Raw genomic sequence first — 26,423 nt, 5'->3', positions numbered from 1 at the left:
GCTGTGTATGGTCCTGCATTGCTGCAGACCGGTCAGAGTGCCCATGATGACCCATGTCCACCATCGAAAGTGCCTACCATGGCCACGTAAGCATCAGAACTGGACCATGGAGCAATGGAAGAAGGTATCCTGATCTGATAAATCTTTTTTTTTCTTTTACATCTTGTGGCCGGCCAGGGGTGTGTGCATCGTTTACCTAGGGAAGAGATGGCACCAGGATGCACTATGGGAAGAAGGCAAGCCGGCAGAGGCAGTGTGATGCTCTGGGCAATGTTCTGCTGGGAATCCTTGGGTCCTGGCATTCATGTGGATGTTACCTTGATACGTACCACCTTCCTCAACATTGTTGCACACCAAGTACACCCCTTCATGGCAGTGGCATTCCCTGATGGCGGTGGCCTCTTTCAGCAGCCACACTGCAGCAATTGTTCAGGAATGGTTTGAGCAACATGACAAAGAGTTCAAAGTGTTACCTTGGCCTCCAAATTCCCCAGATCTCAGACTGCCGAGAATCTGTGAGATCTGCTGAAAAAACAAATCCAATCCATGGAGGCCCCACCTCACAACTTACAGGACTTGAAGGATCTGCTGCTAATGTCTTGGTGCCAAATACCAGAGGACATGTTCAGGGGTCTCGTGGCGTACATGCCTTGATGAATCAGAGCTGTTTTGGCAGCACGAGGGGGACATACATAATATTAGGAAGGTGGTTTTAATGTTGTGGCTGATCAGTGTATTCTTTCTAGCTCTCTATCCTCATCCATTGACTCCCCTCATTAAATACACCGCTTTCTCTGTTGTATCAGTCAGCAGATCCACTCTTCCTCACCCATTGTCTCCCTCTTTCTCCCTGAGTCTCCCTATTTTACCACATTTGTTCCTCACAAGTGTGTCAGTCTGTCAGGTGGAGGGAGAGGGGGACGGTTATCTAGTCATCTAGTCATTAAATGGGAAGGTTATCTAGTCTTCACTGCATGAATGCCACCTGCCCTGCCTCTCTCTGTATCTACGTGTGTTATGTTCAAGATTCTTTATTTGTTACGTCTCAATATACAAGTGCAAGAAAGTAAAATTATCGTGTTTTGGCTCCTCAACACTGCAGCAACAATAGTAATAAAATAACAAAACAGAACAAAACAGCAGTAATAATAATAGTGTGTGGTGTATGTAGGGTGCTGTGTGTGTGTGTGTGTGTGTGTGTGTGTAGGCCCAGCCTTAATAAATGTGCATATGTGTATGTAGTTTGTATATTTGTGTGTGTTTGTGTATGCCAAACTACGTCTGTGTGTGTGTGTTTGTGTGTAAACTGATAATCCGCTGAAGACCATAGGTCAGTACCAGTCATTCCAGCACCAGGCTTACTGTCTTTAATGTTCTTTGTTCAAAAATCTGGTTGCTTGGTGGAAATAGCTGTTCCGGAGCCTACTGGTCCAAGCTTTGAGGCTGTGGTATTGCTTGCCTGACCGTAGCAGCTGGAACAGTCCATAGTTGGGATGGCTGAGGTCTTTGATAATCCTGCGGGCTTTGCTGATGTCGTGGACGGAGGGAAGCTGGCATCCACTGATGTCCTGGGCCATACGCACAACTATCTGCATTGTTTTGTGGTTGTGGGCAGTACAGTTCCCATGTCAGGCGGTGATGCACCCAGTCAGGATGCTCTCGTTGGTGTGCCTCTGTAGAAGGCCCGTAGAATCCTGGGCCCCATGCCAAACTTCTTCAGCCACCTGACGTGAAAGAGGAGTTGCTGTGCCTTTTTCATCACATGGCTGGTGTGTTCATCCCAGGTAACGTCCTCGGTAACGTGGACACCGAGGAACTTGAAGCTCTTGACCCTCTCTACAGCAGTCCCGTTAATGGTGATGGGGTCCAGCCTCCCCCCTCTCTTCCTGTAGTCCACAATCAGCTCCTTGGTTTTGTCGATGTTGAGAGAGAGGTTATTCTCCTGGCACCACTTTGTTAGATTGTTGACCTCTCTCCTGTATGCCATCTCGTCGTCGTCGGTGATCAGGCCCATCACCGTCGTGTCATCAGCAAACATTATCACAAAGTTGGAGCTATGTGTGGCCATGCAGTCATGGTGTACAGCAAGTAAAGGAGGGTACTCAGGACACAGCCCTGGGGGGCTCCTGTGTTGAGGGTCAGAGGTGTTGGAGCCCATCCTCAGCCCCTGGCGTTGGCTCGACAGGAGGTTCAGAATCCAGCTGCACAGACTGGGGATGAGTCCTAAGTCCCTGAGCTTGGTGTAGTCTGTAAGGGCCTATAGTGTTGAATGCTGAGCTGTAGTCTACAAACAGCATTCTCAGATAGGAGTTCTTTTTCACTAGGTGGGTGAGGGCCGTATGGAGTGTAGTGGCTATTGCGTCATCAGTGGATCTGTTTTGTCGGTAGGCAAATCAGTGGGGGTCAAGGGTGGGTGGTAACATGCTACAGATTAGTCCCTTAACAAGCCTCTCAAAGCATCTACTCACTATGGAAGTGAGAGCAACAGGGCGCCAATTATTCAAGCATGTTACCTTGGTCTTCTTCTGCACCGGTACAATGACTGATGATTTAAAGCAGGAAGGGACTACACACAGGGAAAGGGGGAGGTTGAAATATACGCACACTCTGAACACCCAGCCTGGAATGCAGTCCGGGCCGGCTGCTTTGTGGGTGTTCACGCGCCTGAATGACCTGCGCACGACGGACTCGGTGATGGTCAGCGTGCTGTTCATATCGGCAGCGGTGGGGGTTTCTCCCGGGAGGCTGGTGTCAAAAACCTCAAACCGAACGAAAAAAAAATATTAAGCTCGTCCAGGAGGGGGGCAGCGGTGTTGGCTAAGCTGCTGGGTCTCCCTCTGAAGTCCGATATTGTGTGTAAACCCTGCCACATGCTACGTGGGTCGTTAGCACTTAGTTGTTCCTCAATTTTCTTGCTGTATTCTCGTTTGGCTGCTTTGGTTGCTTTCCGGAGATCATAGAAGGCTTTCTTCTTCTCCGCTTCGTCTCCCGTGGCGAAGGCGGTGTCTCGTGCTGCAAGAGCAGACCGAGCGGAACTGTTTATCCATGGTTTCTGGTTTGGATACACCCGGACTCTTTTAGTGGGCATCGGCTCCTCAATGCTCTTCCGGATGAATCCAATCACTGCTTCCGTCTACTCGTCAACGTTGCCATCCGATGAATCACGGAACATGTCCCAGTCCACTGGATCAAAACGTTCCTGTAATACGGCATCCGATTGGTCAGACCAGCAACGTATCGTCCACACAGTGGGTGCTGCTTGCTTCAACTTCTGCCTATAGGCGGGGGGGAGAAGGAAAGAGGAGTGATCCGATTTGCCAAACGGTGGGCGGAGGAGGGGTTTGCAGGCATTGCCGAAAGGAGAATAGCAATGATCAAGTAAGCTATCGCCCCGTGTGTTAACCTTGCTATGCTGTAAGTATTTCGGTAATACTTTCCGCAGTGTTAATTATGTGTGTATATTTCTACAATATACTATTTTTCTCTCTTCATGACCTCTCAGGCAGGTTGAATAGATAGTTTGTGACAGTGAATAGGTTCCATGATTACATGCCAACGCAAAGATTGTTTTTATGTTTTAGTTTTTACCAGATTTGAAAGATTCCTGAGTGGTATTAATCTCGTCTGTTGGGTCAGGCTATATACCCTTTCAACTGGTTAATTATATCACATGGAGTTATGCGAGCGGTTTGAATTGGATGGTATTCAGAGTACTGATAGAAAGAAAGGCCATAAAGCACTACCAAACTATGCTGCCGTCAGTACATAAAAGATAATGCAACAAAACATGTACCATACTTCAGAGGGTGCATTCCCACAGAAGACCTTTTCAGACATCCATATTGTGTACATCTATGCCCCCCCTCCCTTTTCTCCCCAATTGTACTTGGCAAATTACCCTATTTTCCGAGCCATCCCGGTCGCTGCTCCACCCCCTCTGCCAAGCCAGGGAGGGCTGCAGACTACCACATGCCTCCTCTGATACATGTGGAGTCGCCAGCCGCTTCTTTTCACCTGACAGTGAGGAGTTTCACCAGGGGGACGTAGTGCATGGGAGGATCATGCTATTTCCCTCAGTTCCCCCCAAACAGGCGCCCCGCTTGACCAGAGGAGATGCTAGTGCAGCAACCAGGACATATAACCACATCTGACTTCCCACTCGCAGACACGGCCAATTGTGTCTGTAGGGACGCCTGACCAAGTCGAAGATAACACGGCTATTCGAACCGGTGATCCCCGTGTTGGCAGGCAACGGAATAGACTGCCACGCCACCCGGATGCCCGCCGGCCTTACCTCTAATACTTATTTGGCAGTGATTACTGAAAATTACATCAGCGCTTCAAAAATCTATGACTCTGCAAAGGTTTTTTCTCTCTCTTCACTTCCCTCAATTCATCCAGTAGCGCCGCTTTGCTTGGGAGGCTGGATACCTTACTAACTTCCTCCTGTCGGTGTTTTTATCAACAACTATTTCCTTTTCCACAACAAAGTCTTCCTTTCACTTTAAAGGCTGCCTTGTTCCCCAATCTAAACCCAACCATGCCCTGTACCCAAAACATTACACCTTTGGGTTTTGTAGAAAAGCTGTATTTGTATTTCTTAAAGGTAAATGTTCCATCCACTATTGATGCACACAGTGGCTATCTGCACCACTCCTGCTATTATTTTGGTCTTACTTCAGAAAAGCTCTTCTCTTTATTACATGCCTGTTAGAAGATCAACCAATGCCACATCAGTTTCACTCCCTTTTGAGGCCCTCCGTATTCTCCATTTCTCAAACAAATACACATTATTGACCTGATGGCGAGAAATGTCTTGTTTCTTGTCAGTAGAGCACTCGATGTTGTCACAGTACACGCCACATAGCTGTGGCGGCACATGCCGTTACAGAGTGTTCCTTTAAAATTAATATCAGTGTGCCTTTAACATCTGCTTTTTATGTTTATTCGGTGGCTATTATAATTGATATTGACAGATTATATTTGATTTTATATATACGTTGTTCTCGTTTGTGTGTGTGTGTGTGTGTGTGTGTGTGTGTGTGTGTGTGTGTGTGTGTAGGTATCGGCTGGCAGGCCTGCCAGGGGACTACCAGGAGAAGAGCATCAGTAGTCCAGAGACCAATTACTGCCTACTTACTGATCTGATCATATGGACACAGTACCAGATCCAGGTGGCTGCCTACACTGGAGCTGGCCTAGGAGTGTACAGCAGCCCTGTCACTGAGTACACACTACAGGGAGGTGGGTGTACACACAACCATTCAAATAGACATCCTTACAGACCCTAATTGTCTACGGGATGGGGGCGGTAATAAAATATTGAGACAGAGAAATTATGTGCAGAATGTATGTAAAATTAACATAACAGGGATTTATTATATAAAAACAGAAACACTGGAAGTATAAAAAGCCTCTTGGGTCACCAGGGCCAAAATAATGAACACAAACTTCCACAATGCCTAGAACTGAGACAAAACTAGACTAGTACTAATAAAAACCACAGCAGAGTCCCTTTCAACAAAAAAAAAAAACAGGAGGAAAAAGGAGGGATGAGTAAAAGGTGGCTCATCCCTACAATGACTCCAAAGGCTAAACAAAAAGGTCCAATAACGCTTTAAACATAGGAAAACTAAGGACAAGAGTTGACAGCACAAACCAAGCTCTGGCAGTGCAACAAGAGAGCAGAAAAGATACCTTCAACCAAATGATAAGTAAAACAACAACACCAACCGGGGAGCGTAAGCACAACAGAGTAAGAGCTTATTGTCATGTGACCACCAGGCAAAGACTGGCTTCTTCCTGGATTTTATATTTGGAGCCAACTGATTTTAAACAAGCTCCTGTTGATGCAAATCCACCCAACAATCAGAGCAAGTGAGTGGATCTGTCAGCTGGCGATGAGCGAAAAAGAGATGCACAAAAACAATGCAGCCATGATATATAGGATTGTGGTGGACATATAAGACTATAGAGTTTAAAATCGCTCTTTATCAGTCTTTATCCATAAACGAGTCTTCTGTAATCAAAAATGAATGTCACAGGAGCCAGCAGTAAATTATAACCAAGATTTAATGAGTTGCCAAGGTATTTGGGTTAAACCAGCAATAAATCACACAAGGGAAAAAAGGATGAGAAAAACAAAACATAATATACCTAAAAGACAAAGATACATGGTTCCCCCCCATTCTATATTAAACCAATAGTCTATATGAAGCCATATTTTAGAAACACAAATAACCTTTATTTGTTTAATATTGTGAATTGCTAATGCTAATTCGTTCTTCCTTCTCAGAAGACAGGTGAAGTTTGAATGATGCAAGCACAAGCAGAATAAACATATATTAATTGCATGTGTGCAGCATTTTGTATATCTTTGAGGTCACTCTTTAGACAGATTTTAAAACCAGCTCACAGTTATCTTTAAAAGTGTGATCCTTATATTTATGTCATTTAAAAAAAAATCTGTATTTGATATTTTTTCCCACTGGCATTTTTATAGTAACAGCCATTCAACGCATTAGCGTTCTGTAATTACCCCTCTATTTGCTAGTTTCCATTAATGCTGGAGTGGTTTGTCATTCCCGCCCACCAAGTATTCAAATGTAATGCTGCACGCACAGGAAATGTGTGAAATTTGCCTAAAAAGGAAAAGGAGACACTTGCATGTTGAATGTGGAAGAGCAGTTGGTACTGTAGATGCTAAATTACAAAGCTGAACATAATCCAATGTGTAATTAGGTTTAATTAAATGTTTGATATGGCTTGCCGTGTTGCTCACTGTTACTGTTTTTGGATGACGTTGTTAATCAGTCTTCTTTCTCCGGAATATGCAAGCTGCTGCTCGATTATCTTCTCAATGCACTCTGACGACTGTAGTGCACAGCCAAGCAAACCATGCCAGTGTTATACCAGAGTGTTATACCATCACAAATTGTGACCCGCACGCTTTCTGCGCGTTCAAGATCACATATGTTTAAAATAGGACATTATCGTCATGCTTTTTTGATACATTGTTACACAGAAGTAACTTTATAGCAGTGAAATGAAACACAGTCGACTCAGCCTTGAAGACACACGGTACCACATATACTCACCTACTTGCTGAAGTTAGTAGTTAGTATAATGAAATCGTTACTGATAGCAAAGAGTTGGAGCTCAATCTAATGTTAAGAACCCAAGTAAGCAGAGCGGAAAAGGGACTGAGGAGGTGCCACTTGGCTTACTGTGTTTAAATTATGATAGATGGGAGAGCCTGGCAGTAAAAACAGCTGATAGTGGTCATGATAGCTGTTTTAGATCAAATTCCAAAACAATTCAGTGCTTTGTCTTTGAATAGGAAATATTCACTTTTTTTTAATATTTGGTCATTTATAATACTTATTTTTAAAATAACATTCCCAATCTCTCTAAGACTTGAACTCTCAACCAAAGCCCCAGTAAACGATAACTCACATTTAGGCTATTAACGATCATCTGTTCTGGAATTAAATGTCCCCCCCTACCTTAAGACCCCAAAATCTCTAAAAGCAAATGCTCAATTGCAATACATTTATCTTTTGATGTAAAAAAGACTTAGTTCTTCCTCTTTACTTTCAACACTTGCATTCACTTATTCTTAAGTATTTCCTTGCATGTTATTGTTATATATTATTTGTCTCCAGTAATCTGATATTATGTTTTTCAGTGTGTTCTGAACATTTTAGCTGTCCCTGAAGGGAATTTATCTTTTTGTAAAATGCACTTAAATGCTCATTTTGCACATTGAACAGAAAATGTGTTAAGACTCAAGCAAAACAGACTAGTATGAAAACTTATCCTATCCTTTCAGCTTACATTGTATCAGATATTGGAGAGTAAAATAAAACTGCATGGTCTACTAAAGAGAAAAAGGTAAATGGACTGCATTTATATAGTGTTTTTCTAGTCTACCGACCATTCAAAGCACGTTACAATCTATGCCTCACATTCACCCATTCACACACACATTCATACACTGATGGAGGAGGGTGCCATGCAAGGCACCAATCTGCTCATCAGGAGCAGTTAGGGGTATCTTGCTCAAGGACACTTCAACACGATCTTTGGAGAAGCCGGAGGTCGAACCAGCGACCTTCCAGTTACTGAATGAATGCTCCCGCCCCAGGTCTTTACAAGTTACATTTACAGCAAATGTGAGAGCCATTTTCATTTCTCCTTTCCTCAATATCCATTATTGGCTATGGAAATAAAACATCTCTGTCTTGAAACTACTTAATTTTTGGAAAAATAGAAAAGTATCCCCTTGTACTCTAGCTGATTTCAACTCAATAAATAAAAGTTAGATGAGGCAGTGCCGGAAAACACTGATCAATTTATGTAGAGTGCAGTCGTCATATGGTTAATTGAAAGCTCATGCTCCCCTCAGTCTTACCATTGTGATCTACATCCTTTAAAAGTGCAAACACTTGCAGAGTGCTTAGTTAGAGTATTAATGTAGTAAAAAGAAAAATGTTTTGCTCCTATCATTCATTTATCAGAAACAAGGTAATAGTCATCTTGTCTTGGTGATTGAAAATGTCAATACAGACTTCAAACCTATTGTAGATTCTGCAGGTCTTTTTGGAGACAAATGTACACTACCGTTCAAAAGTTTGGGATCACCCAAACAATTTCGTGTTTTCCATGAAAAGTCACACTTATTCACCACCATATGTTGTGAAATGAATAGAAAATAGAGTCAAGACATTGACAAGGTTAGAAATAATGATTTGTATTTGAAATAAGATTTTTTTTACATCAAACTTTGCTTTCGTCAAAGAATCCTCCATTTGCAGCAATTACAGCATTGCAGACCTTTGGCATTCTAGCTGTTAATTTGTTGAGGTAATCTGGAGAAATTGCACCCCACGCTTCCAGAAGCAGCTCCCACAAGTTGGATTGGTTGGATGGGCACTTCTTTGAGCAGATTGAGTTTCTGGAGCATCACATTTGTGGGGTCAATTAAACGCTCAAAATGGCCAGAAAAAGAGAACTTTCATCTGAAACTCGACAGTCTATTCTTGTTCTTAGAAATGAAGGCTATTCCATGCGAGAAATTGCTAAGAAATTGAAGATTTCCTACACCGGTGTGTACTACTCCCTTCAGAGGACAGCACAAACAGGCTCTAACAGGTACTATTTAATGAAGATGCCAGTTGGGGACCTGTGAGGCGTCTGTTTCTCAAACTAGAGACTCTAATGTACTTATCTTCTTGCTCAGTTGTGCAACGCGGCCTCCCACTTCTTTTTCTACTCTGGTTAGAGCCTGTTTGTGCTGTCCTCTGAAGGGAGTAGTACACACCGGTGTAGGAAATCTTCAATTTCTTAGCAATTTCTCGCATGGAATAGCCTTCATTTCTAAGAACAAGAATAGACTGTCGAGTTTCAGATGAAAGTTCTCTTTTTCTGGCCATTTTTAGCGTTTAATTGACCCCACAAATGTGATGCTCCAGAAACTCAATCTGCTCAAAGAAGTGCCCATCCAACCAATCCAACTTGTGGGAGCTGCTTCTGGAAGCGTGGGGTGCAATTTCTCCAGATTACCTCAACAAATTAACAGCTAGAATGCCAAAGGTCTGCAATGCTGTAATTGCTGCAAATGGAGGATTCTTTGACGAAAGCAAAGTTTGATGTAAAAAAAATCTTATTTCAAATACAAATCATTATTTCTAACCTTGTCAATGTCTTGACTCTATTTTCTATTCATTTCACAACATATGGTGGTGAATAAGTGTGACTTTTCATGGAAAACACAAAATTGTTTGGGTGATCCCAAACTTTTGAACGGTAGTGTATATGATCTTAAACTCAAATAATAACCAGGAGATGATTTGGCTTTTGTTTTCTTGGGTGAGTGTTCTGATGACATTGTTAAAGTTAAAATTTCAGAAAGAGGAACATTTAGTGTGCACTTGATTAGAAAGCGAAGCATTTCCGCCAAATGACATATGCCAGGCTTTGGATAGCAGGTTTACCAGCTAGTGTTACAAAGTGAAAACAGAGAATATTCAGACAGGTGGTGGTGGAGATAGAGATTGGCAGGAAACAAGTTAAAATACCAAACAAACAAATATGGAGATAAAGAAAGAGAAGCATTAGTTATCTCACTAAAAGTAGATGTTGCTTGTTTTGTTTGTAATAGTATCATACACACACACACACACACATACACTCACTGGCCACTTTATTAGGTACACCTTGCTAGTACTGGGTTGGACCCCCTTTAGCCTTCAGAACTGCCTTAATCCTTCGTGGCATAGATTCAACAAGCTACTGGAAACATTCCTCAGAGAGTTTGGTCCATATTGACATGATAGCATCACGCAGTTACTGCAGATTTTTCGGCTGCACATCTATGATGCGAATCTCCCGGTCCACCACATCCCAAAGGTGCTCTATTGGATTGAGATCTGGTGACTGTGGAGGCCATTGGAGTACAGTGAACTCATTGTCATGTTCAAGAAACCAGTCTGAGATGATTCGAGCTTTATGACATGGCGCGTTATCCTGCTGGAAGTAGCCATCAGAAGATGGGAACACTGTGGTCATAAAGGGATGGACATGGTCAGCAACAATACTCAGGTAGGCTGTGGCGTTGACACGATGCTCAGTTGGTACTAAGGGGCCCAAAGTGTGCCAAGAAAATATCCCCCACACCATTACACCACCACCACCAGCCTGAACCGTTGATACAAGGCAGGATGGATCCATGCTTTCATGTTGTTGACGCCAAATTCTGACCCTACCATCCGAATGTCGCAGCAGAAATCGAGACTCATCAGACCAGGCAACGTTTTTCCAATCTTCTATTGTCCAATTTTGGTGAGCCTGTGCGAATTGTAGCCTCAGTTTCCTGTTCTTAGCTGACAGGAGTGGCACCCGGTGTGGTCTTCTGCTGCTGTAGCCCATCTGCCTCAAGGTTCGACATGTTGTGCGTTCAGAGATGCTCTTCTGCATACCTCGTTGTAATGAGTGGTTATTTGAGTTACTGTTGCCTTTCTATCAGCTCGAACCAGTCTGGCTATTCTCCTCTGACCTCTGGCATCAACAAGTCATTTTCGCCCACAGAACTGCCGCTCACTGGATATTTTCTCTTTTTCGGACCATTCTCTGTAAACCCTAGAGATGGTTGTGCGTGAAAATCCCAGTAGATCAGCAGTTTCTGAAATACTCAGACCAGCCCGTCTGGCACCAACAACCATGCCACGTTCAAAGTCACTTAAAACACCTTTCTTCCCCATTCTGATGCTCGGTTTGAACTGCAGCAGATCGTCTTGACCATGTCTACATGCCTAAATGTATTGAGTTGCTGCCATGTGATTGGCTGATTAGAAATTTGCGTTAACGAGCAGTTGGACAGGTGTGCCTAATAAAGTGGCCGGTGAGTATATATATATATATATATATATATATATATATATATATATATATATATATATATCCCTCTCTCCCTTTTTCTGGTGGTGTGTGTCTTAGCTGTTCCGCGCTCTTCTGGACAGAGACCTCAGATGTTGTTCCTGGAATCTGCTGGAGCCACTCTCCCAGTTTGGGGGTCACAGCCCCTAGAGCTCCTATTGCCACTGGGACTACTGTGGATTTCACCTTCCACATCCGATCTAGCTCTTCCTTCAGCCCTTGGTATTTCTCTACCTTCTCATGCTCTTTCTTCCTGATTTTGCTGTCACTCGGGATTGTTACATCAATCACTACTGCTGTCTCTTTTTCTTTGTTTATCACCACAATGTCTGGTTAGTTAGCCAGCACCTGCTTGTCATTCTAGAACTTGAAGCCCCACAGGATCTTAGCTCTGTCATTCTCATCCATCTTTGGCAGACTCTCCCATTTGGACTTGGGGTCTTCGAGTCTCTATTCAGTACAGATAATTCCTCTACACTATCCCAGCCACTTGGTTATGCCTTTCAGTGTATGCTTTCCAAGCTAGCATTTTACACCCTGCTACTAAGTGCTGGACTGTCTCAGCTCTCAGCTGTTTTTGCACAGCCTGCATATTGGGTCTTGTCTGGTGTGCTAGACCCCTGCCTCAGCTGATCTGGTCCTGAGTGCCTGTTCTTGTGCTGCTTTTATCAGAGCCTCTGTGCTGTCCTTCAGTCCAGCCTTTTCTAGCCACTGATAGGAATTCTCGATATCAGCCTCATCTTCTATTTGTCGATGGTATATCCCATGGGAGGGCTTGGTCTTCCATGATACCTCCTCATCTTCTTCCTCCGCACTGTCTGTCCTCTGCTGCCTGAGGTGCTCACTTAGCAGTTTCATCCTGGGGGATCCTCTTTCTGATGTACTCGTGGATGTTCAATGTTTCATCCTCGATAGTGACTCTGACACTCAGTAACCCTCGGCCCCATATTTTCGCTTACCGTACAGTTTCAGGCTGCTGGACTTCAGGTGGAACCCTCCGTGCATTGTGAGGAGTTCCCATGTTCTGCTATATCTCTGGCCTTTATATCCTCCTTTGGCCAGCTTATTATTCAAGCTGGGTATCTGATGACTGGTAGGGCGTATGTGTTGATGGCTTGGATCTTATTCTTCCCATTGAGCTGGCTCCCCAGGACCTGCCTCACTCTCTGGAGGTATTTGGCACTAGCTGGCCTCCTTGCTGACTCCTCGTGTTTTCTATTTGCCTGTACCCAGGTACTTGTAACTGTCCTGTATGTCTGTTATCCTGCAATCTGGTGATTCAACCCCTTCAGTTCTCACCACTTATGGACATCCTGCTGTACTTCTTCAACTAGGGCCTATCTTTAATCATACCTTTCTGCACCTCTGTTAACTGGCTAACGTCTCTCCATGCTGCTTTGATCTTGGCTTCCAGCCTTCTCTTTCATGGAGGGTATGGTTGGTGACCTGTGTTCTTAATCTTGTACCCATGCATCTCCAGGATTATGGTTGCGGTGGTATGTACAAACTTGTTGGTCTCTTATGGTAGCAGTTGAGATAATAAGCCTGTGTTCACATCCACAAGCAGGCTTTGTTATGGTACTTTGTCACTGAGTTGTGGAAGCTGAGCCCGGGGGCTGACTATCTTTATTCTGGCCATGATTCTCATTTGAACCTCAGTAGCTTCAGCTGTCTTGGCTGGTAGGATTGTTTCAGCTGCTTGGATACTGTCCTCATGTATCTCTTTGCAGAGGTGGAAAACCCGGCTTCAGAAAGTAGAAGTCCTAACCATGTATTGGTTCCACTCATGGACTAAACCAGCTGATGTCACTAATTAGTTCTCCTACCTGGCTAAACCAGCTAATTAGAATCAGCTGGTTTAGTGCATGGGTGGAGCAAATACATGGTTGGTACTTCTACTTTCTGAAGCGGAGTTTTCCACCTCTGATCTCATGCCTACTGGGTGGCCATTTAGGGTTCTGAATTATATAGTCATCCTGTTGAAGCCTCTTCATCTCAAGTCGTGACAGTAGCTTCCTTCTGTTGATGTTTGAGCATTAAGCCACTAGCTGCCTCTCAGCCAGTGTAGAAGTAGGTCTCCTACTGGTCAACACTTCCCACATATAGTTCATATTGCCCCTCCCCTGGGGTCCGCTGTTATAGCAGCATTCCATCAGTTCCAGGTTCTCGGGCCTTTTCCATGAATGAATTGTTCAAGTAGCCCATTTCTCATCAGGTTGACCTGGTTCCCCAACACCTGACATGGGATTTGTTAACCTGGATGACATCCTAGCGGGTATATTTGTGTTAATCTCACTCATATCTGAGGTAGTTGGCTTGTATAGCATGAGGAGTCTAAGCCACGAACTCTTACTGGAGACTTGTCCCAACAGAGGTTTGAATCCCCAATCTCTGGCAGGCAAACCAGCATTCTTACCTACTATATACAGTGCATCCGGAAAGTATTCACACCCCTTCACTTTCCCCACATTTTGTTATGTTACAGCCTTATTCCAAAATGGATTAAATTCCTTTTTTTTCTCATCAGTCTACATACAATACCCCATAATGACAAAGTGAAAAAGGTTTTGTAGAAATTTTTGCAAATTTATTAAAAATAAAAAACTGAAATATTGCATGTACATAAGTATTCACACCCTTTACTAGACACTCAAAATTGAGCTCAGGTTCATCCTGTTTCCACTGATCATCCTTGAGATGTTTCTACATCTTGATTGGAGTCCACCTGTAGTAAATTCAATTGATTGGACATGATTTGGAAAGGCACACACCTGTCTATATAAGGTCCCATTGTTGACAGTGCGTGTCAGAGCAGAAACCAAGCCACGAAGTCAAGGAATTGTCTGTGGACCTCCGAGACAGGATTGTATCGAGACACAGATCTGGGGAAGGGTACAAAAAAATGTCTACAGCTTTGAAGGTCCTGAAGAGCACAGTGGTCTCCATCATTCGTAAATGGAAGAAGTTTGGATCCACCAGGACTCTTCCTAGAGCTGGCCGCCCAGCCAAACTGAGCAAGTGGGGGAGAAGGCCTTGGTCAGGGAGGTGACCAAGAACCCGATGGTCACTCTGACAGAGCTCCAGTGTTCCTCTGTGGAGATGGGAGAACCTTCCAGAAAGACAACCATCTCTGCAGCACTCCACCAATCAGGCCTTTATGGTAGAGTGGCCAGACGGAAGCCTCTGCTCAGTAAAAGGCACATGACAGCCCGCTTGGAGTTTGCCAGAAAGCACCTAAAGGACTCTCGGACCATGAGAAACAAGATTATCTGGTCTCATGAAACCAAGATTGAACTCTTTTGCCTGAATGCCAAACGTCACGTCTGGAGGAAACCAGGCACCTCTCATCACCTTGCTAATACCATCCCCACAGTGAAGCATGGTGGTGGCAGCGTCATGCTGTGGGGATGTTTTTCAGCAGCAGGAACTGGGAGACTAGTCAGAATCGAGGGAATGATGAATGGAGCGAAGTACAGAGAGATCCTTGATGTAAACCTGCTCCAGAGCACTCAGGACCCCAGACTGGGGCGAAGGTTTACCTTTCAACACGACAACGGCCATAAACACACAGCCAAGACAACGAAGGAGTGGCTTCGGGACAAGTCTGTGAATGTCCTTGAGTGGCCCAGCCAGAGCCCAGACTTGAACCCCATTGAACATCTCTGGAAAGACCTGAAAATAGCTATGCAGCGATGCTCCCCATCTAACCTTACAGAGCTGGAGAGGATCTGCAGAGAAGAATTGGAGAAATACCCCAAATATAGGTGTGCCAAGCTTGTAGCTTCGTACCCAAGAAGACTTGAGGCTGTAATCGCTGCCAAGGGTGCCTCAACCAAGTACTGAGTAAAGGGTGTGAATACTTATGTACATGCAATATTTCCGTTTTTTATTTTTAATAAATTTGCAAGAAATTCTACAAAACCTTTTTCGCTTTGTCATTATGGGGTATTGTATGTAGATTGATGAGAAAAAAAAGGAATTTAATCCATTTTGGAATAAGGCTGTAGCGTAACAAAATGGGGGAAAGTGAAGGGGTGTGAATACTTTACGGATGCACTGTATGTGTGTGTGTGTGTGTGTGTGTGTGTGTGTGTGTGTTCTGAAAATAAGTACCAACAATTGCTCGACAGTGTTGTAGTGGAAGATATTAATGAATACATGTACAAGTGTTGGACATTCCAAAAGCACTTTGCCTACTCTTCAGTTGCAAATACAAACAAGGTTTTAACACAAACTATTCAAACTTCATTTTTTATTATCTAAGTGCATCGTCAGAAATCACTCACTCAACGCACTACTCAAATAGGAAGTAGTATTCTCACAGGGATGCACTTCAAACTAAAAGTCTGTATCATGAAATAATAATACAGCAGGGATTTCTCATGTAAATGTGCTTGTTAAACATAAGCATATTTTAATTAACTTTACTCATTTATATGAACTTATTCAGCTTTTTAATTCACAACATCCTCCCACCTGATGAATAACAGTTCATCGTTAAACAGTTATAACTACTCATCTCTATTCAACTATCTCCAAAGGATATATCAGTTGAACAGGTCATCTCAAAACACTTCCTCTAGAAGGTTGAACAGTACGTGAACAAGTAAGTCCATCATGCCCAGGAAACGGTTCTCGAACCTTCCCAGATTTCCAGGTTTGATGTGGCATGTTGTCCTCTCCAATAAGAACAACGTCTCCTGGCTTTAGCATAGTGGGTGTAGGGATCTCACGTTTGTGAGCAGATTTTAACTCCATTAGATAGTCCTTACTCCAACGGTTCCACGGGCTGTTCAAAAGTCTCTCTGTACTTCCACCTGTGGACCATCATCTCCCTGTTAATGTTGGTCGATTGAGTCTCCTGTATCACAGTCTTTGTTGGGAGAGAAGTCAGTTTATTTCCTGTCAGAAAGTGAGTGGGTGTGATTGACTGAGGTTTGTCAGCATCAGAATGCACATACGAGAGGGGCTTGGAATTCAGCACTGCCTCTACCTCAATAAGCTTGGTAGTCAACCCCTCAAAGTTCAGCAAGGCTTTACCTAAGACCTTTTTTAAGTACGTTTTAACTTATCTAACAAGCCTTCCCCAGAAATGGCCCCACAATGCTGCTCATACTGTAATAAATTTCCACTTTATTCCTCTTTCAGTAAAAAACTCGGTAAGCTTAGTCTCCTTAATAGATTTCCACAGTTCTCTTGAATCCTGGTCTGCTCTTTTAAATGTCTTCACATTGTCTGAGTAGATAACTTTACAAAGCCCTCTTCTCACAATGAATCTTTTTAACGCCAAAAGAAAGTTCTCAATTGTCTGATTCGATACTAACTCTAAATGCACTGCTCTAGTGATGGCACACGTGAAAAGTGCCTTTTTTGAAATATGCCTTTTTCGACTGACCATCCACTTTTACATGTAACGGCCCTGCAAAGTCTTCTCTGGTAACTTTGAACGGCGGAGCTTCAGTGATTCTGTCTCTCGGTAAGGGTGCAGTAACTTGCTGAGCTGGCTTCACATTTTACAGACTAGACAACGTGTTAAAGTCCATTTAACCAGCTACCTGCTCCTGAGAATCCAACATGTATCTCTTATCTGAACTATTGTATCCCTTACTCCAGAATGCATGACCTTTTCTTGGTGATACTGAGCTAAAAATTCTGAGTACCGGCCCTTTGTGGGCAGCACCCAAGGGTGTTGTTCCCTGAAACTCAAATTGGCTTGTTGAAGCCTCCCTTCTACACAAATGAGGCTATTCTTGTCTAAGAACTGTTAAAGGTCTTTGATGTTTGAGTCTTGGTTGACATCACATCCGGATTTTAGCAGATTCATTTCTTTGCTAAAGCTGTGTTCCTGAGTTATTTTTACCCAGCAGATTTCAGCTGCAACAAGCTCCTAAGCGGTAAGCTGTCCCTAAGTTTTTGGACCCGAGTGTGCCCAGGTCGTCCTCTGTGTGGAGTTTGCATGTTCTTCCTGTGTCTGCGTGGGTTTCCTCCGGGTGCTCCGGTTTCTTCCCACAGTCCAAAGACATGTAGGTCAGGTGAATCGGCCATACTGAATTGTCCCTAGGTGTTATTGTGTCGGCCCTGTGATGGACTGGAAGCCTGTACAGGGTGTCCCCGCCTGCCGCCCAATGACTGCTGGGATAGGCTCCAGCATCCCGCAACCCGAATTCGCATAAGCAGCTTGGATAATGGATGGATGGAAGGCACTAATCAAACAGGAAGTAGCATTCTGGCAGAGATATACTTAAAAAAAAAGAAGAAAAAAGTCTGTGTCATGAAATGATAATACTGCAGGGATTTCTCATGTAAATATACTTGTGAAACATAAGCATATTTTAATTAACTTATTTACTTATTAATATTAACTCATTCACCATTTTAATTCATAACAATTGTTGAATGTGTGATACTGACATTTAAGTCCTGGTCCCCACGCTCTCTCTCTCCTAGATGAAACGTAACTGGTATTCAGTTTTCAGGGACAGTAGCCTTAAGGTTAGTGAAGCATCTTTGTGACAGGAACGTTGCCACTTGCAGTCATGAGCACGGGGTTTGTTCTCCCCTCTCAGTATGACTCCATTAAGTTAGCACTTCACCCCCAATGGCTCCAAAAGACATGGGCAGTGGTCAACAGTATAGAAGTGACAAAAAGCACCCAAGGCATTTTAAGTAAAAGAAAGCCACTTTATTTTGTCATTGTAGGTTACAATGAAATTGTAGGTTACAATGAAATGTGTTTTCTGCATTTAACCTATCGTTTTGTATAGGAACAGTGGGCAGCTACAGCACCTGGGGACCAACTCCAGTTCTTTTTCCTTTTGCCTTGGTCAGGGGTACAGACAGGAGTATTGACCCTAACATGCATGACTTTTTTAAAAGCATAAGTATGGTTCACTGGTGGCGGCACGGTGGCGCAGTGGTTAGCATGTTCGCCTCACAGCAAGAAGGTCCTGGGTTCGAGCCCCAGGGTAGTCCAACCTTGGTGGGTCATCCCGGGTCATCCTCTGTGTGGAGTTTGCATGTTTTCCCTCATGTCTGCGTGGGTTTCCTTCGGGGGGTCCGGTTTCCTCCCACAGTCCAAAGACATGTAAGTCAGGTGAATAGGCGGTACTAAATTGTCCCTAGGAATGAATGTGTGTGTGTGTGTGTGTGTGTGTGTGTGTGTGTGTGTGTGTGTGTGTGTGTGCGTGCGTGTGCGCACGCCCTGTGATGGTCTGGTGGCCTGTCCAGATGTCTCCCCGCTTGCCCCCCAATGACTGCTGGAATAGGCTCCAGCATCCCCGTGACCCTGAGAGCAGGATACACAGTTAAGACAATGGATGGATGGATGGGTTCACTGGTAAAAGTACAATTTCTTTATTCATAATTTCACTTACAGGTACTTCTGTGAATTTCTAAGTTATACCATGTTGTTATTCGTTCTTTGTAGACTACTCGGTTATTCAGTGGAAACACTGGCCATTACATTTACAGATTGTTCTATGCTAATTATAAGGTAATTTCAGACAATGAAAGCTTTACTTACATATTGTCAAGTAATTTCCTGTCATTATTCTCTAATTACTAGTAATTTCATCACTCATCATTACAACAGTTATTTGCAATGACAGCTATTTTAACTTAGCTGTAACCTAGTAATTACCAGTCATTACTCTGCAGTTGCTAGTCATTTCTTAGTTACTACCCATCTTTTCAACAAACCTGCTGGCAATGACAGTTGTTTTACTTGCATAGAAGTGTATGTATGAGAGAGATTAGCAGTGGACAGATACATGCACACACAGAAAAATTAGTGTTTTTCCAGCCGTTACAAGACTTTTTCACAGCGCCAAAGTCGGCTGAATGGGAAATATAGAGGAATAAAAGTGTTTAATATGCAACACTCAAGCTAAAAAAAAATCTACCTAATAATATGGTTTTGCCTATCAGTCTGTGGATGCACAGCCTCCTAGGCGGACCCTCACACGAAGGCCACCAATATGAACTTGCACTTTCCAAAAAGAAAAGGTTTGCTATGTAACCATTTTGGTTTAACCCTCACCCTGTATTTATTTTCATAATACAATAAAGCTCGGTAGACCGTTTACACTCTTGCATACACTATTCACATCTACGGTTGACTCTGATCGGGCAAGAATATGCAACACTTCCTGTTTTAACTGCAATCTAGAGGAAGTTGTTCCTTTATAACTTTTGCATTTCTTGGATTTTCAAAATTATTTTCATAACTTTTGATCATGTCACTTCCCGATCCGAGTCAAGAGAGACTAAATGCTCTTGCTGGGCCTTCATACCCAGTATGCCTTGCAGGCCGAAGAAGACAGGCAGCCCCGATGCCAATGCCGAACATAACATGACGTAATTTCTATAATTTCTTCAAGTTCATGGTGGGAATGATGCTTAAGCTAGTAAAGGCAAGTTAAGGGAAAAATAAATAATACTATTTAGTGGCTGACTCTCCATTCTCGGCAGGTAAAAAAAATACACCTCTGCCGAATAATGCATCTACACTGTAAGTTTATTTCAGGAAATCTCTGAATGAAATGGTTTTACCAGCACATATTTTAGGCCATTTTGGCGCGACAGTGTGAATTTCATACATTTAATGACCCAAGCTGAAATAATAGGGGATGCATTGCTCGGCAGCAACAATCAGTTCTGCTGAATAATGCATGCACCACTTAACACTCAGTAATGACACTTCAAATCAAAGTTGATAGGAGTCACATGGTTTTATCAGCACATACTTTATTTAATCAGAATTGACAGAGTGAATTTGAAACCCCACATTCATTTTTCCGCATTTAAAAACCCAATTTTAGTATAACTATCTGAAATCCCATGATTAAAAATACATCGATGGGCATCTGGGTAGCATGGCGGTCTATTCCGTTGCCTACCAACACGGGGATCGCCAGTTCGAATTCCCATGTTACCTCCGGCTTGGTTGGGCGTCCCTACAGGCACAATTGGCCGTGTCTGCGGGTGGGAAGCCGGATGTGGGTATGTGTCCTGTTCGTTGGACTAGCGCCTTCTCTGGTTGGCGGGGTGCCTGCTGGAGGGGTAGGGGGAACTGGGGGGAATAGCGTGATCCTCCCATGCACTACGTCCCCCTGGCGAAATTCCTCACTGTAGGGTGAAAAGAAGCGGCTGGCGACTGCAAATGTATCGGCGGAGACATGTGGTTGTCTGCAGCCCTCCCGGATCGGCAGAGGGGGTGGAGCCAGTGGCGCCAGCAGCCGTAATACTGTGCGCGCTGTGCGTACATTTTTTTGTGATTTTGTTTGTACCCTAAGCCACTCACGCCGTTTGACGCAAATACATTTGAAGGCCGATGATTGGTGTTAACGTCACTGGCTAATAGCGCACGGTGCGTACAGGATTACGGCTGCCGGCGCCACTGGGTGGAGCAGTCACCAGGGCAGCTCGGAAGAGTGGGGTAGTTAGCCGGGTACAATTGGGGAGAAAAACTGGGAAAAATCCCCCCCGCCCCCCAAAAAAAAATAAATCGACAAAGAACACAGAAGAGTTCCCCCTAAGAAATATTGAAGGATTAATAAATGTAAATTTCAGACCAATCATATCCAGGAAATGCTACCACCTCATTCATCAATTGTTCATACGTACAATTTGTTCTTACACATCCATGGAATTTTTTTTAGCTCTCAAGATTGTTTTGACAGTCAGCAGCAAAGCCTGATGGTTATTTGTAATTCCCTCCCCCTAACACCTATTGCCTGCCTCTTACAACGAGCAATCACCCAGGCTTGCAAAGACATCAGTGTTAGCCAATTGGTGTAAATTCAAGGATTATCCAGGGTCTACACTGGTCTCTGAGGCAAACTTCAGGGCTAAAAATATTCCATGAAGAACAAATTTATTGATGAATGAGGACCAAGTCTAAATGTTCAAAACTTCATATCATTTATCAACATTGCTGATCCTGACGAGTAAGATTATATCATTTTTAAACAGTAATTTGCCTTAAAATCAGTTCCGTTAATTTTATAATGGATAGTTGTGTTATGATAGTTAAACAAACCATATATCAGCAGGGAAATAAAAGCCTTGTCTACGAGATAGTCTCTTGAGAGAGCTCCAGCCAGCTGACAGCGGGGTCTGTGAGTGTGACTGGCTGGATGGTCACCAGTTTGTGGCGCTTCTCAACTCCAAAAACGTTGGAGCAAATTGTTGATTCGCCATCAATTTTCATAAAACTGCCAGTATTCGAAATCTACACAGTTGATTTCTAACCTCAAAAATTCTCACAAGTGAATGTAATTATGAAATAGCATATGAAAACTGTAAAAACGTTGCTGGCCTTTTTTTCCTGTTGCTTTGGTGCTGGGCTCTTGGGTATCTTCAATGGGTATGGAGGCCCAGCAAGGGCGTCTCCCTGATCCAAGTCAACCATAGGTGTGACTCACGAATGCAAACAGTTGACTGAGATTGGTCAGCGATAGTGGGCAGCGTTGGTCGAGCAAGCTAGAGAGTGAATGAAGAGAGGGAACGGCGATAGCGAGAACAAAGGTTTTTCGGCGATTTTGAATAACTGTAGCCACGAGAGGTTCAGCATCATACAGTCATAACCATTCACAAAATATTTTAGGCTGATACGTCCAGTAGTTTGCAAGATTAGCCGTGGACCAGACATAGTTAATGGCCTGTAATTTAAAGGGTTACTGCTTCGTTTTTGCATCGGTATTTCCTTGTTTGTATTTTTTTTTTAAATCAAAGAACTGAAATGAATTTTACTGAACACCTAGCCTACATCAGTCTGAAGCTGAACAGCTATCAGAAAAATATAGGCATAAATTTACTATAAATTTCATAAATGGCATATACCAGAGTTTGGTACTCAAGTTTGCAACTCATGTTCTGGTCACACATGAAAATAAACTTAAGACTCATTTGCACTTGTTCCTTAGTCATCCTTGTGTTCACAATGTAAGTGGACTTAAAAAAGGACTCCGCTCTCTTTCTGGTCCATTTCAGCACTAATTTTCGTTTCACTGCACTCGGGACTTGTACTTGTGTATACGTGACAAATAAAACTCTTGAATCTTGAATGAGATCTCAGTCCACTTCAGGTTCACACCAAATCATCTTAAGAACAATTATGCAGCCCAATTCAGCTAAAACGTCTCCCTCTCCTGGGTCTATCTGTTAAAAAAATGAACCATTCTAAGAATATCATCTACAATCGAAGCCTGGATAAAAGCCCACCAAATCCTTAAGGAAAAACATCTAATTTTGTCGACTAACCTTAATTTGGCACAACTCTAATCTGACTATCAATAAAACTAATATATTTTTCCCTGTCAGGCATTCAAGGGGCATTCTCCAACTTGGACAATTCCTTAATAACAACTCGGTATATATCCGTGAAGACGTTTCGCCTCTCATCCAAGAGGCTTCCTCAGTTCGTGCCTTTCTGACTGGACCAAGCTAGTCTGACTGGCTGGTGATGAGACTCAGTATTTATCCTCTAGGAGTCGTTGTCAGAGCTATTGATATGCGTGGCTCTCCTGTGCTCCGATGTCCGGCCACGCCCGTCGCCATCGGAGCTATTGATTTGCATTTGTTTAGCCGCGACGGTCGTTGGGGGTGTGATTTCGACTTCATTTCAATAGCTCCGATGGCGCGGCCATAACATCGGTACACAAAAGAGCCACGCATGTCTATGGCTCTGTTAGCGACGGGCGTTGGTAAACATCTGATCACAAAGAGCCACGCACATCAACAGCTCTGACAACGAGTCCTAGAGGATAAATACTGAGTCTCATCGCCAGCCAGTCAGACTAGCTTGGTCTAGTCAGAAAGGCACGAACTGAGGAAGCCTCTTGGATGAGAGGCGAAACGTCTTCACGGATATATACCAAGTCCAGTTGCACTTGATTCAACTCCTTTGGATAACCATGACCTGGATGAATGAGAACATTCACAGACCTTAATAACAACCAACTCACATCCTTCACCCAACTGGTCAAGTACAACTCCTTTCCCCAGAACCTTTTCCCTTTTCTTTCAACCTATCCGACTATGTCAAGTGATCAAATCTAGAATTACATCTGTCATTTTGCTACCAGCATGCATTGAGGCATATTTCTCATCTTTAGGATGAGAACAAAATAATATCCAAAATGTACAGCACCCTCATTGCAACGGATACGACGATGGGCCTCCATTGCAAGAAATGGTCATCTGGCATCCCCATAAATGGCTTTCCTAAACTCTGGTCCTTCGCAATGCATCTAGGTCTTCAACAGCTGTGGTTTTAGATGCTCCTCATTCCAAATGTAATGGAAAACAGCTGTTTCATCCTCAAACCAGATGATACAATGACTATCTGTGGCAGCCATCCCATTTTTTCATTTCTTTTATTCATTTGTTGGAATGCAACTTTATAGAACAAAGGTGTTACACAATGTTTAACATGTTACATATGGGTATATTTACAAAAAACAAATAATACAAATAAAAATGATAACGCTAAAGCTAAATTACAGCTTTTATATTTCTGTTACAATTATTAAAACCATTACACATTTTCAATATTCCAATTGCTTTGGAATTTTCACAGTTTGTTTAAAGTATTTCAATAATAACCAAATTCCAACTTAAAAAGAGTGTTCTTTGTTTTTTCATTCAACCATCTACATTTATGAGTATGGCATTTAACATTCAATTAAAAAGAGATTAATATAAAATTTTATACATTAATTCAATTTATCATCACCAATAATATGTATTTTCCACATAGTTTAATTTTCTCACCAGTAACAGGAATAAAATAATGTTCAGTATTTATCCCAAAAGACATGGCAAGAATACGATTATTTTTAAAAAAAAACCAAACAAGCTACTTTTTAAAATGTTTGCTTTTATGAATTGCTTATGAGAAATATGAATCGTCAAAACAGTGCAAGCGGTAAAAGTATTGTGCTTATCGTCATTTATGAATAGGGACAATGCCAACTGCAAATGATATTCATTGTACCACGTCATTAACCCTGGCAGTAAGTTTTACTTTATTTTGTTGTAACTGTTTTGTTGTTCTTTTTGGTTTTTTTTGTTTTTTTCCTACATAAGAAATATCAGCAGCTAGTGGTGAATTTGACTGAAAGATACCTGTTGCGGTTAAGATGGATTCATCATAAAGAACTGAGACTGGATACAACTTGTCCTTAAAGACTTAAGGAATTACTCAGACTCTAGTACAAAGATGTCAGACGTGACCCAGGTTTTGATTTTAGGATTGGGGAGCATGGTGGTGTGCATTGGAGGGAAGCAGCTGCAAAACATGCTACAGTGCAACTGAAACACTTCGAGTGCTCAAACTCGCTATCTAGTGGTGACTAACTTCACACAGAAAGCACTCAAGTCTCATCATTAAAGAACATAAAACAGCGTTCAATGTATAGCTTGTTTCCATAATGTGATAAATTGTCAAATAAAACAAGATATTACAGTTGGACAAAATGTAAAGAGGTTTGATCCTTATGGATTTGGTTGGCTCCTGCAGTTTTGCCTCTTGCAGGTTTTTATGTTTTGTTTTGTTTTGTTTTTTTGTGTAAATGTTGTGCTCGCACACACCCAGATTTGGTGATGCAGTTGGTTGGTTTAGAAGAAGCTAAGGTGATTGAATTTCGATATATAATAAGTAAAACACTGATTTTTTTTTTTTTGCCATGCATTTTTAAATAGGTGCATAATGTAACTGGGTAAATGGGCTAACAAGGTACAAAAGTCCATTTTCCTTTCACTTCTGTAATATGAAAATACCTTCATATGCTCTGGTGGCAGCAACACCTTCGAGCCACTGATGACAGCAACTAGATAGCATTTCCTAATTGAAACCAATAAACACTGCGCAAACACCATGTTACACACACACTCACACACACAACCAGAAATCACAATTCACACAATGAAGTGACCATGAGCAAGACATCCGATTCCCGTCCAGCTTCAGGGTAGAGTTTTATAGCTATTCTGTCACTGACCTCATACGCTGGCCTCCATTTGGAGGGTGGTGAGTGGAAATAGATCTTCTAAAAAGACTAATGTTTAGTTTGAGTTTGTATTGTGAGATTAGACGAGCAATATCAAGATTAGATATTTTTTTAAATTCTAACTAAAGCAAACACAGTTGCTCCAACTTGCACACAAAAACAAGAAGTGCATGAAGATGCATTGAGAAAAGTCATAGCAAATGCCTATGCATAAAACCACACATCACCACGCTTACTCTTCATACACATGAATTCAAGGAGAAATGAACAAGTTGTGGATAGAGAGAGAGAGGGACAAGGATTTCAGTGAATGGGGTGGAGGAAATGGAGGATAGTGAACTGGTTGTGGCGAAGTAAATCTTGCTTAAACAGGTATGTTTCTTTTACTGACTTTTACTCTGAATATATATTAATATTGTTAAAGATGGGCTGAACTACACACACACACACACACACACACACACACACACACACACACAGTCATTATTACAAGACTTCTGGACAGGTTTATGGACTTAGGAAAGTGAGTTAGGCTCATTAATAATTCTACGGTGGTTTAATGAGAGGCTGCAATGAGTTGGACATTTTCTCTCTTGCTCTTGCTCTCGCTCTCTCACTCTCTCTCTTGCTTGCTCGCTCTCTCTCTCTCCTCTGAGGTTCACTATCTCTGACTGTCCTGAGAGGATAGGGTTGAACTCTGATCACATTACTCTTCTTTCACCCTATCTCGCTCTCGCACACATAAACATGCACACACCAACATGCCCCTGGAGGGTGGGGTTTAGCATTTTATCTGTTTCAGTGAGCCGTGAGGGGGGAGAAGCCATTCCCCAGCAGTAGAGTTAGCATGGCAGGGGGGAAAGGAGCATCTTTAACGTCAGTTAATCTCTGTCTGTCCCATTCTCTGTCTCGCTTTGTCTGCTTCTGTCTCACTCCGTCTCTCTCTCTCATTATGTGTACAGGAAGTCCCCGGAT

The 26,423-nt window shown here is 42.7% G+C and overlaps 1 protein-coding gene across 1 annotated transcript in view; it reads left to right on the top strand.

The window, feature by feature from the left end:
* LOC130112914 (protein sidekick-1-like) overlaps nt 1–26,423 on the top strand; it is a 329,381-nt gene that overhangs the window by 184,164 nt on the left and 118,794 nt on the right. The window contains exon 18 of the mRNA XM_056280437.1: nt 5,063–5,244. Within this exon, the coding sequence (XP_056136412.1) occupies nt 5,063–5,244 (182 nt within the window). The remainder of the gene's footprint in view (nt 1–5,062; nt 5,245–26,423) is intronic.

Source organism: Lampris incognitus, chromosome 5, assembly GCF_029633865.1.
Source record: "Lampris incognitus isolate fLamInc1 chromosome 5, fLamInc1.hap2, whole genome shotgun sequence".
Lineage (NCBI taxonomy): Eukaryota > Metazoa > Chordata > Actinopteri > Lampriformes > Lampridae > Lampris > Lampris incognitus.
This window is presented reverse-complemented; position numbering and strand designations above follow the sequence as displayed.